This window comes from Phyllopteryx taeniolatus, chromosome 11, assembly GCF_024500385.1.
Source record: "Phyllopteryx taeniolatus isolate TA_2022b chromosome 11, UOR_Ptae_1.2, whole genome shotgun sequence".
Taxonomy (NCBI): Eukaryota; Metazoa; Chordata; class Actinopteri; order Syngnathiformes; family Syngnathidae; genus Phyllopteryx; species Phyllopteryx taeniolatus.
Window position 1 is genome coordinate 24,167,898 of NC_084512.1, and position 15,737 is coordinate 24,183,634.

General features: G+C 43.6%; 1 protein-coding gene across 5 annotated transcripts; it reads right to left on the reverse strand.

The window, feature by feature from the left end:
* On the reverse strand, nucleotides 1–14,307 carry cdhr1a (cadherin-related family member 1a). 5 transcript variants are annotated; one of them, XM_061790615.1, is made up of 17 exons: nucleotides 14,114–14,303; nucleotides 13,213–13,308; nucleotides 12,548–12,693; nucleotides 12,422–12,472; nucleotides 11,739–11,828; nucleotides 11,519–11,605; nucleotides 10,907–11,023; nucleotides 9,997–10,140; nucleotides 9,805–9,883; nucleotides 9,637–9,737; nucleotides 8,642–8,845; nucleotides 7,302–7,454; nucleotides 7,059–7,223; nucleotides 5,302–5,369; nucleotides 3,140–3,368; nucleotides 2,662–2,919; nucleotides 1–1,617 (listed from the first exon to the last, which is right to left on the reverse strand). In XM_061790615.1, the coding sequence occupies exons 1-17, from the start codon at nucleotides 14,172–14,174 to the stop codon at nucleotides 1,057–1,059; spliced, it is 2,610 nt and encodes an 869-aa protein (XP_061646599.1). In that variant the 5' UTR covers nucleotides 14,175–14,303; the 3' UTR covers nucleotides 1–1,056. The 5 variants fall into 5 exon arrangements, with proteins under 5 accessions (XP_061646599.1, XP_061646600.1, XP_061646601.1 ...); XM_061790618.1 differs by having other exon boundaries at nucleotides 1,549–2,240; nucleotides 14,114–14,307; XM_061790616.1 differs by lacking the exon at nucleotides 10,907–11,023.
* Nucleotides 14,308–15,737: the final 1,430 nt, after the last annotated feature.

The window sequence follows — 15,737 nt, forward strand, 5'->3', positions numbered from 1 at the left end:
GCCTTTTGAGGACAACTTTACTGGCGAAAAACAGAAATAACACAGGACTATTAAGTATCATGTTTAAATGAGAAGAAACAGACAGTTTGCAGAACTGTGTTGTGTACCGGTGAGTATTTGGGATTAAAAGTGGTCTTAACCGGATCACTGTGGTTTCCTTCCTTTGGACCAGCTCAGGCTGATCTCCTTAGCCAGCGCTGGTGTCAAGTGAAATCTTCCCGTAAAGGAGATTGGTTGGAATCCAAATATGCAGTCTTGTCTCAATGTGCCTTCAATCCTTGACAAAAGAGACGCAACGTACAAGTAACAAAGGTTTGGAGGCTGGAAAAACGGCCACTCGTATTGTACGACCAGGCAAACTTAGAACACTACTGGAGTTGTAGTGTTGAGAAGTGTGTATGCTATAGAAATGTACTTCCTGGCAACGCGGTGGGTCGTGGTTACCACGTCTGCTTCACAGTTCGCGGCTCAAAGCTTTGAGGTTGGCGGATCCTGTCTACATCCTGGACTGGTCGCAAGGCCATTGACACCAATAGGCCATTGAACCGAATCTAACATGCATGTTAGTGACTAACAATTGGACACTGGCATGGAAACAGGAGGCCAGAATATTCCGGGAGATTCAGACGTGGTGGACTCGAGTCACATGACCCGAAGAGTCAAATTTGAGTTGTCAATTTTAGGTCTTTGGGACTTTCTTGGCTAAAAGTTACAAAAGACTGGAAATGACTTTGACTTGGTATTCATGAGACTCGGCTTGACTTAAACTGGATCTCCATGATTTGAAGTCTTAGCATAAGGCCCTCGCCCATGGTTTCGCCAATTTGCATTGGAGTAGCGTTGCAAAATGGCCGACTCCACGTGACTTCCTTGCTTTTTGCAACTAGAACTTGCTTGAAACTTGAAGGTTAAGAAGAAACTTGTGATGAAAACTCAAATAATGTGTGATAAATAGCAATCAACGAAACAACAAAGCTTGCGGTGGCCTAAGACTTTTGCAAAAGTACTGCGTATAGACACACACGCCCGCACGACCACATCCGTGCGCACACAGCACTATAAGTGATTGCGTATCCTCTTCTGCTCCAGTCTCATTTTGAGTTCTGACACCAGCGCCTTGTTGACCGTGTCCTGCGTTGTCGACTTCTTCTTGGGCCGTGCCGCCACGGCGGCCGAGACGGTGGGCACCACCCACTTCCTCTCCGCCGGGACGCAGGGCGGCGGCGGAGGAGGCGGGAGCCAAGGGGCGCTGGGCGGCGGCGGAGGCGGGGGCCAGTGCCGGACCACGTTGCCCACGTTGTTGTTGTGGTTGAGGTTTTCCGCCACGTTCCTGGCGTCCTGATCTTCCTCCTCCGCCTGGAACTTCTCCTCGGGGTTCTCCGCTCTCCTGAAGGGGTTCTTGAAGGTCCACGCGTGCTGGTTGCGCGGTCTCCTCCTCACGCGGCGGTTGGGCAGGACCCGGTTGGATTTCTTGTTACGTACGAAGGTGACGGTGGAGACGAACACCGTGACCGTGACCATTAAGCTAATGACGCATGCGAGCCCGCCTACGATTTGCAAGGGCTTGTTTTTATTGTGCATTAAAAATGATCCCAAAGGCCCCCCTTTGAGTTGGGTCTGTAAAAGAGCACAAGGAGAACGGGCATCCATTGTCACACATTTGTTACCTTTTAACCAGCTAGTGTTCCCTCTAGTTATGCAAACTCCCAATTTGGCCAAAGGCGTTTAAAACATCTAGAAACTAAATAAGCTGCCACAGTAACGTAAGTATAAAAATACACCGCATACACTTGAAATCCAAACACGCTAAGTCTGGATATTATAATGTCTTTGGTATTTCAAGACAAGATCAGAGGTTGTCCAGGAAACCATCGCTGAGACCATTCAGCATTTAACAAGGAAATTCCAAATCATTTGGGTGCTATGCTTGTCGAAAAAGAGAACATCCTGAGTCATATTGTGCTCCTTTACTCTTTTACAGACACAGCTCACTGTACAATCAACCAAATATCCAATAGTTCCAAAAGGTTCCAGGCAAGCTTCACTCATGGCCTCCTGATAATCTTTCTGATCTTGCCCTGAGGTTTGACACGGGACCTTTTCACAGAGTTCCAGTATATGAGAGTTGAAATGAAGATTGTGAGGGAAATGGCGAAGGTGACAGCTGTCATGAAAATCCCAAACACAGCCCCCGGGCGTTTCCTTAGTCCCAGGAAGTACGACACAAATCTGGATTTGACCTGAGAACATGACAACGTGGCACAAGAGAGTCTTTGAACACACTACCACATTCAAATTGGTCTGATGGAGGATGTTACGTAGGCCATGCTATTAAATCCAAACATAGAATTCAAGGCCTGAAATATTGAAGAAACATTTTGGGTGCGAACCAGAAAAGCGCTTTAAGTTCCAAAGTCATCAACGATGCACTTATGCAGCAGTGCGCTTTGGCCAAAGATGTCTATGATGCACATAAATAAAGGACTGCAAACTGCTCATTTGAAACCTTGTGGTTGTCTAAATGTATTTCCAACCAGACATACCTGGCGCCAAGAGACGAAATGGTCCTAGAATATTTCGACTCATTTGATGACGATTGTGATCTTTGCGCAAAGCAACACGACTCAGATTGCACTATTGTGTAAAAACGGGGCCACTCACTGCTTCGGTGATGTCGATCTTGACCACGGCGGTGGTGCTGAACGACGGCTGGCCTCGGTCGCGGGCCTGCACCACCAGCGACCAGGTGAAGTCCCTCTGGTTGGTGATGTTCTTAATGATGGCCATGGACTTGATGTACGACTTGAGGTTGATCTCGCCGGTGTCGGCGTCGATGTCAAAGATGTTGTTGTCGGGCTCGGCTTTCATGATGGCGTACTCGATCACGTTGTTGGGTATCTCCGCATCGTCGTCGACAGCCTGGCATCGGAACGGCTTTCAAAGTTAATGTTCTCTCCTGGACAGTGCAGCTTTTAGGCCAGGGGTGTCCAAACTGTTTCCTCCGAGGGCCGCGTACAGAAAACTCCAAGGAGGCCTTTTCCGACACCCACACTTTTCACGCTGCCCCCACCGCCTTTTAAAAACAGACTTTGGACACCCCTGATTTAGCACATGAAATATATGACACAAGGACCATCACCTCTATTTTGACTGGTGCACCAATCACCATGGTCTTCTCCAGGAAGTTATCATTGAAAGCAGGCGGGTGGTCGTTCAGGTCCAACACGGTGACGAACACCTCAGCCAGGCTGTACCTGCCCTCCGAGTCCTCTGCCTTGACGTAAAAGTTGTACTTGGACCGCACCTCTGCATCCAGGCTGGCCCATGGTTGTGTGTAGATGATCCCGGTGGATGGCTGGATCAAGAACCTGCAAATGGACCGTGTGGTTTCAAAATCCAACATATTTCCTGTGAGACTTAGTTGAGGAGTGGGACATGATATAAGCAAGAACAATAACCTATTAATCAACCATGGTGTTGAGAGCCTGGGCATGGGTAACACACAATGGTTTCAGTCGTACTGAATTTAAATTCAAAGAGTTGTATTACAGCGAGTTTACGGGCCAATCGGAGACTTCACAATTCAAAAACCTTTCCCAGGTCGCGGGTTAAGTTTTGAATTGTGTAAACTACTATTAACTTGTGACTGTCAAAGTCAGGAGAGATTATCAATTGCGCTGGAGGAAATTGTCAATTTCACTTCATAGCAAGAGCAAAACTTTGACCGAGCGAATGGTTTTTCACTTCTGTTTTCACGTGTCATACCTGTTTGGCTTTACGGTCAAACTTTTACCTCAAAATGAGAGACTAAAAGGATTTTTCTCCCCTGTGTGTTCGCATGTGTCATACCATAAGCTCGCTAGCTAGCTTGCCAAATAGATATATTAGCTCGATAGATAGCTCGATGGATAGCTCGATAGATAGATAGATAGATAGATAGATAGATAGATAGATAGATAGATAGATAGATAGATCAATCCATTGGTCGATCCATCAGTCTAAGCGAACCAGAAACTCAGATCTGGTCTCAGAATAACGATCATCACTATCCCACTCGAGTTCTAGGCAGGACACACCCCTCTGCATATGATTGGCTGCAGGACATGCGCTGCTGCAGTATGATTGGCTGCTGCATCCAGGAAGGACGCCCTACTGCTTCCAGGTGGGAAAAGAAGTATCTGATTTCAGCGTGGCGGCGTTATTATGAATCCCCTTTACCCTGAACTTAGCCCGAATCGTAGCCATGATAAACGTAGCGAGGGTGTGTCCTGCCTAGAACGAGAGTGGGACTCTTAAGTCTTAATAACGCTTCATTGACATCTACTGCCTTGTTGTTGTGAGAGCGCAGAAATAAATGTTACAAGTCTCCACTCGCTGCGACAAGATTTTCATGTGGGGACAAAATACATCTGGATTTTGACTGATTTCTAACACAAGATGGCTGACGTTGCTGAGTATTGTATGGGTTCATCTTGAGAACTTGACCCACAAAACATAAAAAAAAAAAAAAAAAACTCGTAGTGATATTGAAAGCAAGGATTCAGTAGATTTGAAAAAACAAACAAAAAAAGACAAATCTGACCCAAGTTTGTTGATAGAGCTAAGGTGGACTGTCTTATTTGTTCCAAAGGTCAAAAGGGTGCATTTGTTCAAAACAATGTTCCAGCCCTGACAAGGATCAGTAAAGTAACGCTGCAGATTTTGAGTGAGGTGGACGTGTGCAGTTACTCTCGGGTGACTTTGGCAGAGCGCGCGCTTGTTAGAAGTAAACAATCTATTTTCACCGCCAATCCTATTATAGGATTAACAAGGGCAAGCAACAGGGGAGCAAAGATTTCATGATCTCATCCACGCTCAAGTCTTCCACAAGACATTTACAGTCAAGCAGTAAGTTCTTTAGGATTGTACTCGTCACATTTATACTCATCAAAAAGACTGCGGCATGCGCTCAGTAGTAACAGACGCTCACAGAAATGCCACTGAAGCAAACATTTCAACTATTGTTATTGTCTCTGCAAGATGGAGGCTGGGATTACACCCTGACATCCGGAGGGAAAAGTGACCCCACCTGAACCTGGATTCTCTGGAGTTATAAATATTGGCGTGTACAGGAAATCTATTAAAGTCGAGACGAGGGACAATACCAGGAAATCTTCAGTTCTGATCTGCAGTGATCATCGGATGCAGTGTGTTGCGCCCACGAGCAAAGATATTATATTATGTGTAAACTGTACAGCGTAGAACGTTTTATTTCTGCAGTGCCCAAAAAGCAGTGACGAATTACGTTCTTAATATACTCACAAGTCAGCCCCAGACCCATAGATAGAATATGCCACGTCACCCCATGGTCCTGAGTCCGGGTCTATCGCCTAAAGATCAGAAAAGAAAACACGGGAAAACAATAATATGTCATTTTTTTTTTTTTTTTTTACGATGCAATAGCAATTCTAAAATTTTAGAGCTACACTGGTTTGTCATCAGGAGAATGCTGTTACTGTCGTTGTCAGGGTTACACGGGATTACTTGCTTTATGGGCCTCTAATATTGGTGGACCAGATCATTATTTATTTATTGATTATTATATTATTATTATGATATACTGTTCTCAATTTAAAAACAAATACTTTTCAGAAAATGTGCCGAACTGTGGAAAGATGAGGTAATACCCAATTATATATGCCAAATCAAGAAAATAATTGAGGACTATAATAGTGGCTGACCATGCATATATATGCCACCTATTGGGAGAATCCATCGAACATTTCTGGAACTGGTCAGACAATAATCTACAGCATTTAGAAATTAATCAGATTTGAGAGTTTCTGTAAAATGTAAGATGCTATCTATTAGTATTCATTTTGTAAGGCTGGTGCCGTTTTTGTCTTCATTTCAATATTTTATAGTCGATACAGAGTAGTGATTCAATACATTTCATAGTCCTTACTTTGTTTTTTTTGTAGTTCCCCAGAGGGATTGAATACAATAAGTCAAATTAATTGACCTCGCCTTTGCACAAAGGATTGTGGTCTCCAAATTCTGCCTAGCAACAAGGTGTGACGTGACCAGGAAAAAGAATCTGGGCAATTCTGGTGCTCTACGTCGCTACGTTTGTGATATAAAATGATATTTTACGATTGACGTTTTTATAAAGAATTACATTTGTGTCGTTAAGTTGAGAAATGGGAAGTAAATACACTTAATTACAAGAACAAATGGTCACCATTTGGTGGCCAGTGATTGTTATTTTTCTTCATTAAAAACACGGAACCAGCTTTATGGAATTGTATACAGTTTTAATGGGGGGAAAATGGTTTGATATGCGTCTAACTTCAGTTTGGCCAGAGAACGAATCAAGATCAAGATACTGCTGTATTTTGTTTCTGCAGAAAGATCCGAAAATGAAGTGGTGTCGACGGGTCGGGGACACGATGTTACGGTTATAAAAAGAGCGCCTGTTCGACGCCATCATCACATCATCATGTCATCGGCTAATCTGTTGCATCAGTGAGGCCTGTTCACTGTCTCCGTGTGTGCAAGGTCACTTGTCGGCTGTTCTTTTATCTGATTGAAATTGCCTGGGATCAAGGCAGCGAGCCTTTGCTGGCGTTCACGCAACGGGAGGATTTACGAGCACCCGTCTGAGCCCGCGCGGCGATCACGTGAAGGACGACTGGATGTCAAAAGTCGCAAAATCGGTGCCCTTCTCTGCCTTGAATCAATCAGCTGGGCGCTGTTGCGATAACGTTCGCGAAGAGCTAACATGACCTTGAATTTGTTCAGAACACAGTATGTCTGCGCATATTTTGTAGAGCTTACAAAAAAAAAATGGGAATTTGGTGTTACACAACAAAATGAAAGTGATAGCCATCTGGCAGCTTCCCTCGCCTAGCTTTTATCTACATGTTTTCACATATTATCCCTAACTCAGCACCAAAAGTCTACATTTAGGGAATTAAAATCCCTTTCTGGCATTTTGTTCCAATCGAGCATTCCTCTTGAGCTCGCAGTGACGTACGCCGATGTGGGTCTATTTTTAGAAGGGATGACGGCCAACTCACCTGGACGGACACAACGTTCGAGCCGCCAGGTGAATTCTCCGGAATTCTGGCGATGTAGTAGTCGGAGGAGAATTTCGGCGCGTTGTCATTAGTGTCCAGGAGATGGATGATGATGTCGGCCGTGGAGCTGAACCTCTCCGGCGTATCGATCTCAACAGCAAGTAGCTGAAAGAAACAAAACTCTTTCAATGACAGTGGCTAGGGCAGGGGAAAATGGCGCTTTATCTTTACGAACGGCCACACCTTGTACGTGAGGAAGTGATGCTTCTCGTAATCCATGGCTGCCGAGTCCTCCACAAGAATTGTGACTTGGGCCTCGTTCAGTACTGTCTGTGGGACCACCCGCAGCATTCTTCCAGGCCCAATGAGCCTCAAGTTGAATTTTGCATTGGCCCCCTAAAAGTACAAGTAAGTCATTCCGATACAGGTCATTTTTTTTGTATACCGAAAGCGATATATATCTCGATATAGTCTTTTCCCTTCATATTATATGAGAATAATAGCAATGGCAATAACACACATACGTCCAGTGGGAAAAATAGCCCTCCAAATACCAGATAGTACAACCGGTTTTCAAGGAATGTACACTGGTGTTGTTTGTGTACACTGTAGAATATTGTTGACATCTATGCTTCTCTAGTAGCACCGTAAACTAGTATTTGCGGATGATGTAAACATGCTACTGCAAAGTAGCCATACTGTTGCGGCAGTTCCATTAACCGTCATTCATTTTTCTTACAATGTAAGTCCAAGGTACAGAGAAAGGCAACTGTTGTCGTGTCACCATCTCCGGCGCGTTATTATGAATCCCGCTTGAGGTCTAGGCGGGACACGCCCCGCTGCAATGTGATTGGCCGCTGCATCCAAGGAGGACATACATACCCTACTGCATTCAGGCTGGAAGGGCAGTATTGAACTTTGGTGTGGTGGAACCCTAACCCTAACCCTAACCCTAACCCTAATCTACCCATCCGTAACAAACATTATTTTTTCCTTCAGATGAGATACATATTTGGAATGGCCATTTTGTTTCTTCTGCATAGCCTGCCCTGGTTGGGGTAGGGCGTGTCCTGCCTGGATGCAGCAGCCAATCATAATGCAGCGGGGGCGTGAACCTCCGAGGACTACAAAAAAAAAAGGCCCCCCCGGTCAGTAAATAAACATCCTTATCCACTATATGTGGGAATGTAATCCATATAATAAACAGACTAAAAGCATTGTATAGTACTATTAATGGCAAAACAGGAAACAATGAATAGAATTTCAGTCAACGCCATCCAAGTTTTGCTAATACATCTTACCAAAGTGAGTACATCTCTGTTCTGTTCTATGTATCACATTTGAATGCGGCTCACGCAAGTACCTGGAATCCCAGCGAGTCTGGCGTAAGCTGACAAAAGGCACTTTTGCCTTTTAATTTGTGTCCTTGAACAGGATCGTGGGTGATAATGGCAGCTCAAAGGCATCGCATAGCCATGAGGGTCACCACGTCGGTTCATCCCGTTTCTCATTAGTGAAATGGTGAAATGTGAACATGTGGAGTGTTACGCAACATCGCTGTTCCTTTGCTTTGGTGCGCTCACCTGATCGGAGTCGTTGACAGCGATTTTAAGCCCCCGCAGTATCTCCCCTTCTGGGGGATGCTCGTACATGGTCAGCTCAAAGGTGCTTTGGGTGCCGTTTTCGCCGTAGAAAGTCGGCGGATTGTTGTTCAGGTCAACCACGCGGATCATCACTGTGGTCTCGCCGTAGTCCAGTAGACGGCCGTTGGGACTTATTTCAGATGCCTGGGTCCAAATTAGGCCATTTTGAAACAAAAAAATTAAATCCTCAATCAATATGCAGCATGAGAAAAGAATATTACCTTTATTTTCTGTTTGAAGAGGGACATGTTATCTCAACTATTGATAGTTAATGTAACTGCATATCAACGCAATCGGGTGGAAACCGCTTATATCCAAATATGGTCAATTTCATATTTTTTCACAAATCGATGCTACTGGTCTGTCCCCACATTGTCTGTTATTTTTACGCATGACATACCTATTTAAAGTGTTGAAAATAGCTTGAGAACAAATCTATGAACTCTCTTGGACACTGTCTGCGGGGGCCGTGTGACATGATGTTGCCTCAAGATTGAGTCTAAAATTGCTGTTTTTTAAAAATAGTTAGATACATTTGAGTAAGCCTGTTTTTTTTAAAATGGATAGCTGTAATACTTCATTGGAGTGCAGAGGGTGACATGTCCATACCATTTTAATCAATGACAGCATGATACATTAGCGATTTTTATTTTTAGCAAATGAAATTAGCAATGGAACAGGATTATATATATATATATATATATATATATATATGATAGCAATATAAGGTTGCAAGATGGTAGTTTTTTTGTTAATTTCCTGAAAATTCCGCCCTACATTGACGACATGTGCGTAGTATTGTTCGTTTGTGTACAGTCGTCGCCTGCTAATGCCGCCGTTCACGCCTGCAAATGCACATTTAAGGATAAGAATTAGTGACAATGACTGCTAATATCGCTCCTGCTTATGTCACTTACATATTTCTGAGTACTTACTTTGACTTTAATGTTAAAGATTTCTCGCTTTAGAAACATGGGACTTGAGAGCAGGGTGATCCGACCAGTGGTCTCGTTGATGCTAAAAACTCCATCGTCACCTTCAAATGAAAAAAAGCTGCGGACAAGAGTGGCAACAGACGTGGGACACATTTTTCGCATGCTCACCTTCTTCAAACGAATAACGAATTGGATTTGGATTTCCCACATCGCCGTCTTTGGCTGCAACAGTGAATATTTCAGACCCCTCGGAAAAGATACACAAAATATCGCAGTTATTTTCATGAATTTCGCTACAAAAAATGCAAAGTGGCAACGATGTGTACATTTGAGCGCTGAATAGGGCAAGCAGACACTCACAGGCAGTGAAACTTCATACACGTAGCCGAAGTAAGGTGTCCCGATAAACGACGGCGGCGTGTCTTGTGCGTCTATTACGTTAATTGTCAGGGTAGCGGAGGACGACAAAAACTGCTCTTTGCCGTTAAAGGTGCCTCCACCATCCTGCAAAAAAAAGTCATGTCAAGTTGTTGAGTTTCTTATAGATTCCTGAAATGGTCCTCTGCCGGAAATTACACAAGCAGTCACAGTACAGTACACTCAACAGTACAGTACACTAATGATTTGATCAACTATGATGGATGTGGATGCAATACAAAAACAACCGCTAATAATAACCTCGATGAAATGTGTCAAAGTGCAAATGTGCTTACAAAAAGACATTCGTTTTTTTTTTTTTTTTTTAAATGGAGGGCAATATTGTTAAAGTTACGGAAATAATAATATTATTACAATAATATTACTATATTAATACAAATAAAACTATATTTCAGCAAAATAGTGGCCAGTAATCCACAAATAAAAACAAATATATATAATAACAAAATAATAAACTACAAATATTTTCAAAATAAATGTACTGTACTGTACCGTATCTTTATATAAGCAGAATAAATATTTTGTCATGAAGTTGTTTGGTTCATCTGTGTTTGATCCCAAATATCTTTACCCAAAGACTTTGCTTCTAAAGTTGCACATGTGCGATGTGGTCGGGAGCTAAACGCGGAGCGACGACAAGCGCAGAGTCGAGAGTCTGCTGGATCGGCGATGAAGTTGACTCCAAATGTTAAAAGTCAATTATTCGACGAATTGCTTCAACCCATACGGTGTAACTGATAATAATAATAATAATAATAATAACGATAATCTAGGCTGTCACTGGTTCCAACTAAATTGACAGCTTTTCTCTCTGAACATCAAAACGTTATACCTTCGCGACCACAATGACAAAATGCGTCTTTGTTTTCTCGTAGTCCAGCGTTTCCTCACGCTTGATGCGAATGACTCCACTGTGTCTGTCAATGGCAAATAAAGCGGACTGAGTGTTCTGCAACGGAGAGCACAATAAAAGCGGGATTTAAACATTAAAGAAGGGAAAAAGAACATTGAGTCAAACAAGGTCAGATGAGCGAAAGCCTCTCAGTCGAAAGAAACCCAATTACGAGCTCTCACGTGAGCGAGCACGGCCGGATGGAAATGCGTTTCTCGTTCTCCATCTGGATGCAAGAAGCCCATATGCTCTATTTATGCAGGTGAAAGCTGTCCGTGCCCAGATGTGCGCCGTCTCGCCGGTCCTCGCCACCGCGGGCCAGATGCTCTTAAAAGCCCCAAAGTGCACACTAACATCGGACGGCCATTCGCTCGCCAAATGAAATTGTGACGTTAATCCTCACAACGCTCGCTATGACACGGAGCAAATCATTGCCCACCGCATCTGGGGCGGTCATCGCATGCATCATTTGATGATAGAAAAACCATTAAAACGAGAGTGGAAACATGCCGTGGGGGTGTCAAAATGTGAGGGGAGATTAGTGGCAATTACCAGCAGGTAATAGGTGAGCGATCCCCCCGAACCCGTGTCTTTGTCCAAAGCCTCCGCTTTGAAGATGCTGTGTCCGGACTCTGTGGTCTACAATGAGCACACACGTAAGAATTGAACAGAGAGACAGAGAGAGAGAGAGAGAGAGAAAATGAAGATACAAATTGAAAAAAAGAATCCATCTATGTATCCATCTATGTATCGATCTATCTGTCTCCCGTACCTCAAGGACGTCAATGATGGCCGGCATGTTTTGGAATTCGGGTTTCTCGTCGTTTGTGTCCATCACAAATATTGTCACTCGTTCCACAACCTGAAAGGAGGGGAGCCCATTGCATCAAAGCATATTCGGGTATTGAGATCATTTGCCGAATGCAGAAAAGTGCAAAAGCCTCGAGCCCAAATTTTCGTTTGATTGTTCGCATCACAATTCCTCGCGGTCAGCACAGCCAGTGAAACTTCGCACGCAGCCCAAGTACGGTGGTGAAAGGTGAAAATCCGCCATGGAGCAAGACCATATCAAATCTTTTTATGGTTTTACACCTCTCATACGCTTTAAACACATTTCAACTTCTGAAAACACTTTTGAAACACATTGCAAACAAAAACAAACAAAACCTACAAGCATAACGTGTAGACAATTCTGTACAAGCATTTGCCTTTAAGAGGCGTGACTTGTCGGGGTGCAGCGTGACATCATCGTGTCGAGCGTCCGGGCGTGAGCTGTGGCTGACAGCAGCTTCCGCACGAGTGTGCTCGGAGTACGTTTACGAATGTCTCAATGAAGCGCCTCAACTCACTTCAATTGAGTTCCTTGGCACCAAGATGCCACACAAAGCGGACTTCTGGATTCTTTGCAACAAATAACGAGGTAGCAGAGACTTCCTACGTAGAGAAGAGTGTTACCTTGCTTCTCCCATCAGTGATGCTCACCATGACATCAAAGGAGTCCTCTTTCTGAGCAGAGACGGAACACAAAGTTAGATTCTTTCTGTATTCTGAACTCTTCATTGGAACCATCCCGATACTCACCTCTCGATCCAGCTTTTGCACTAAGGTAATATTCCCCGTTTTGGGGTTAACAGCGAAGTACTCCTTGAAACCTGGGTCAAAGGACACGCCGTAGCTCACCTCCTGGCCCTCAGGGTCGCTGCCGTTAAGGCAGTAAATTCGTGTGCCTAGAAAAGTCATGCATTCCTTTTACATCCTTTCTATTTATAAAGCAACGTGACTTTCGTGCCAAACTCTTTGGTTTTTTAGAAAGGCTCCTTGCAGATCCAAAAAGTCAGCTGTTGCAGATTTCACCAATGAATACAATATAATATGTCGGAATGTGGTAGGGGATGCATTATTAAGACTCCCCCTCGTGTCGGAGGCAGGACATGCCCCGCTGCAATGTGATTGGCTACAGGATCACGGTAGGACACGCGGTGTTGTTATGAATCCCAATAACTAGAAACCAGCCTAACCATAAATACATCAATCCAATCTTTCTCAAGTCCTAAAAGTGGTGACTTAAGTCTGCTTCGAGCCAAGTCACGTGACAAAAGTCTTTTAAGTATTGTAGGCCTCCTGCAACCGAAGGTATGAAGGGGAGCCCTCAAATAAGCAAGCAGGTGGCAAACGTAGCGTGATAGCGTGTTGTGTGCCACGCGACATCTGCTGCGTGTCTGACGAACGTCACGAGACAATCTCACCGACGGGCGTGTCCTCCGAGAGGCTGAAGAGCGCCATGTTGCCGTTGCCGCTATACGGTCCATTGTCGAAGAAATTCGGGGCAAAGTCTGCCTGCGCTGGAGGACGTACGAGAAAAAAAGGATGGAGCAGAATTACTTTTTTTTTTTTAAAGTGCGATATGAAGAAATGTGTCAACTACTTGGCAACGGTGCTTGAGCACAATTGTTACACTTTATTGATATTTCTGCCATCTTTCGCTTTTACGCCACTCCCATGTCGGAAATAAAATGCATACTTTTACTGCGTTTCCCCAAACCATCTTTGCTACTCGCGACCACAAAGTCACTTTTTTGGGTGGACTTAATGCCTGAAATGTGGCGCATGCAGGGGAAGAATATTCTTCGTTGTTTTTCCAGGCGACTCGCGCTACTCCTCTCTTTTTGTGCATAAATACTTTTAGATTGCAATTTCAAGGCAGTGTTGAGCCTGAATCCATAAATGAAACAAGTCAAATCAAATCAACCCCATATCTCTAACAAAGGTGTCCAACACAAGGCCTGCGGGGCCCGAGCTGACCCGTTCAATCATTTTTTGTGCTGCTCTCTCTCTCTCTCTCTTTTTTTTCACCAAACCCTTCTGATGATAAATTTGAACAATAGTATTTATATTTAGAGTTGTTACTATTTTCCATGACTTCTGATTTCAAATTCAATTGGTTGTTAAAGCTATACACAAATGCAATGTAATGCAGGGGCAATTCTGTCAGCGTAATAGCATGATGAGGTAATTCTACATTTTTAGGATTTTCCCAGTCATCACAGCCCTCTGAGGGGAAAATGAGGTCGATACCCCTGCTTACAGCTTCCTCCCTTCCTCAACCAACGGTACACGCACACTTGTTAATTATGACAATGAACTTACCCAAGCAGACGTGCAAGAAAGCAAAGATCAACGGCAATTGCGCGATTTTCACATGCTTCATCCTTTAGAGCCTGAAGCGATGAAGTCGCACCATGAAGGCGAGCGCATGAGGTGCACCTCTCGAGGTGTTTGCCGGCCGACTAAAGGCAGATGCTCCCCGGCTAATCCAATGACGCTTCTTAAAGAGTCCCTCCTGGTGTTGCTCAAGTCCAAATGGGCTTCCCTGAGCACCACACGCCGGCACAAAAAGAGCGTACACCTCATATTTGGAGAGAGAAGCGCACTCACTGTATGGTGGCAACTCACTTCGCAAACAAGCAAGCAATTTGGCAGATAGAGATCAATTCTTCCATAAAAGAGTCGTCAGGTTATTGAATATCACTCCCAGTTGAGGTTTACTGTCAAACTAAACATCAAACAAAGAGAATTACAGGTTGTGTATTGAAAGCCACCACATAGCTTTGCCTTGAAAAGGAGTGCTTAGCTCAATGCTAACAATCAATTCAAAACGCCATACGCAGGCTCACAACTAGCATCTGTGTGGCGGTGTTCGGCGTCAAGCAACAGATATTTCAACGGTGGAGCAACATTTGGACAGATAACATAACAATATTCACAGGCATTTATTGGTTATCCTCTGTGAAAAGCAACGAATATTACTACCGTTACTGAGTCACTTACAGTAATTGTCAAAGTCTTCTTTGTTTATGTTTGCATGACTGTATTGTACAGCGCCCCCAGTGGCCAAGTTGCACACACCAGAAGGAGCCACAATGAATTAACCATGATGCACAAACGGTTTACTTCTTTACGTTCTACTGAATAATGTTATTTCTATGTTGTTGTTGTTGTTTTTTTTTGGGGGGGGGGGGGCGTACAATATTAAAGAGTACCATTCTCCATATTAAAAAAAACACAATGTAATGATTCATGCTGAGTCCAAATCTAAATTCTTAGTATAACTTCTTAGTTTAATCACCAAGTCAACTGCAGTGGATAAAGACGAGTGATTTGAAAAAGCAGGCAGCGTCTCTGGTTACTTGATGTTGTGCACCATCTGCTGTGCACTCCACAACCCTCTGCTGCACTCAGAAGAAAAAAAACAAAAACTATTTACTATTTACTCCAATTAGTAGAATCATAAAACAGAGGATGATGCAGATGAGAGCAGCGAATGATCTGATGGGATTACGTAGCTCCAGTTGAAATATTGTGGCAACAACTTTGACCTCCACAACACAAATTCTAAAATGGGAATGCATACTAATGACACATTGTTTACAGTGTTCTCCTACCATATCCTTTTTTTCAAGCAATCATTTTTTTTTTTTGAGAAGGTGCTTTGCGATGTGAATTTTCCTTCATTCCATGACCACGCTCGTAAACCAAAACACTGAAATCATATTTCCCCATTGAAATGAGTGGAAATTCCATTAATCTGTCCCAGCCTCCCCCTAAAAAAAAAAAAAGCACATTTTTTTTGGTAGTATGTTTTTAATAGGAAAATAGCACTAATAATATAGTATTTCATAAAAACATACAGTAATGATATGTTTTGGCCACATTGTTTGCTTCAGTTCAATGGATATTGTGCTGCTCCTTCTGGCGTGCCCACCTTGGCAGA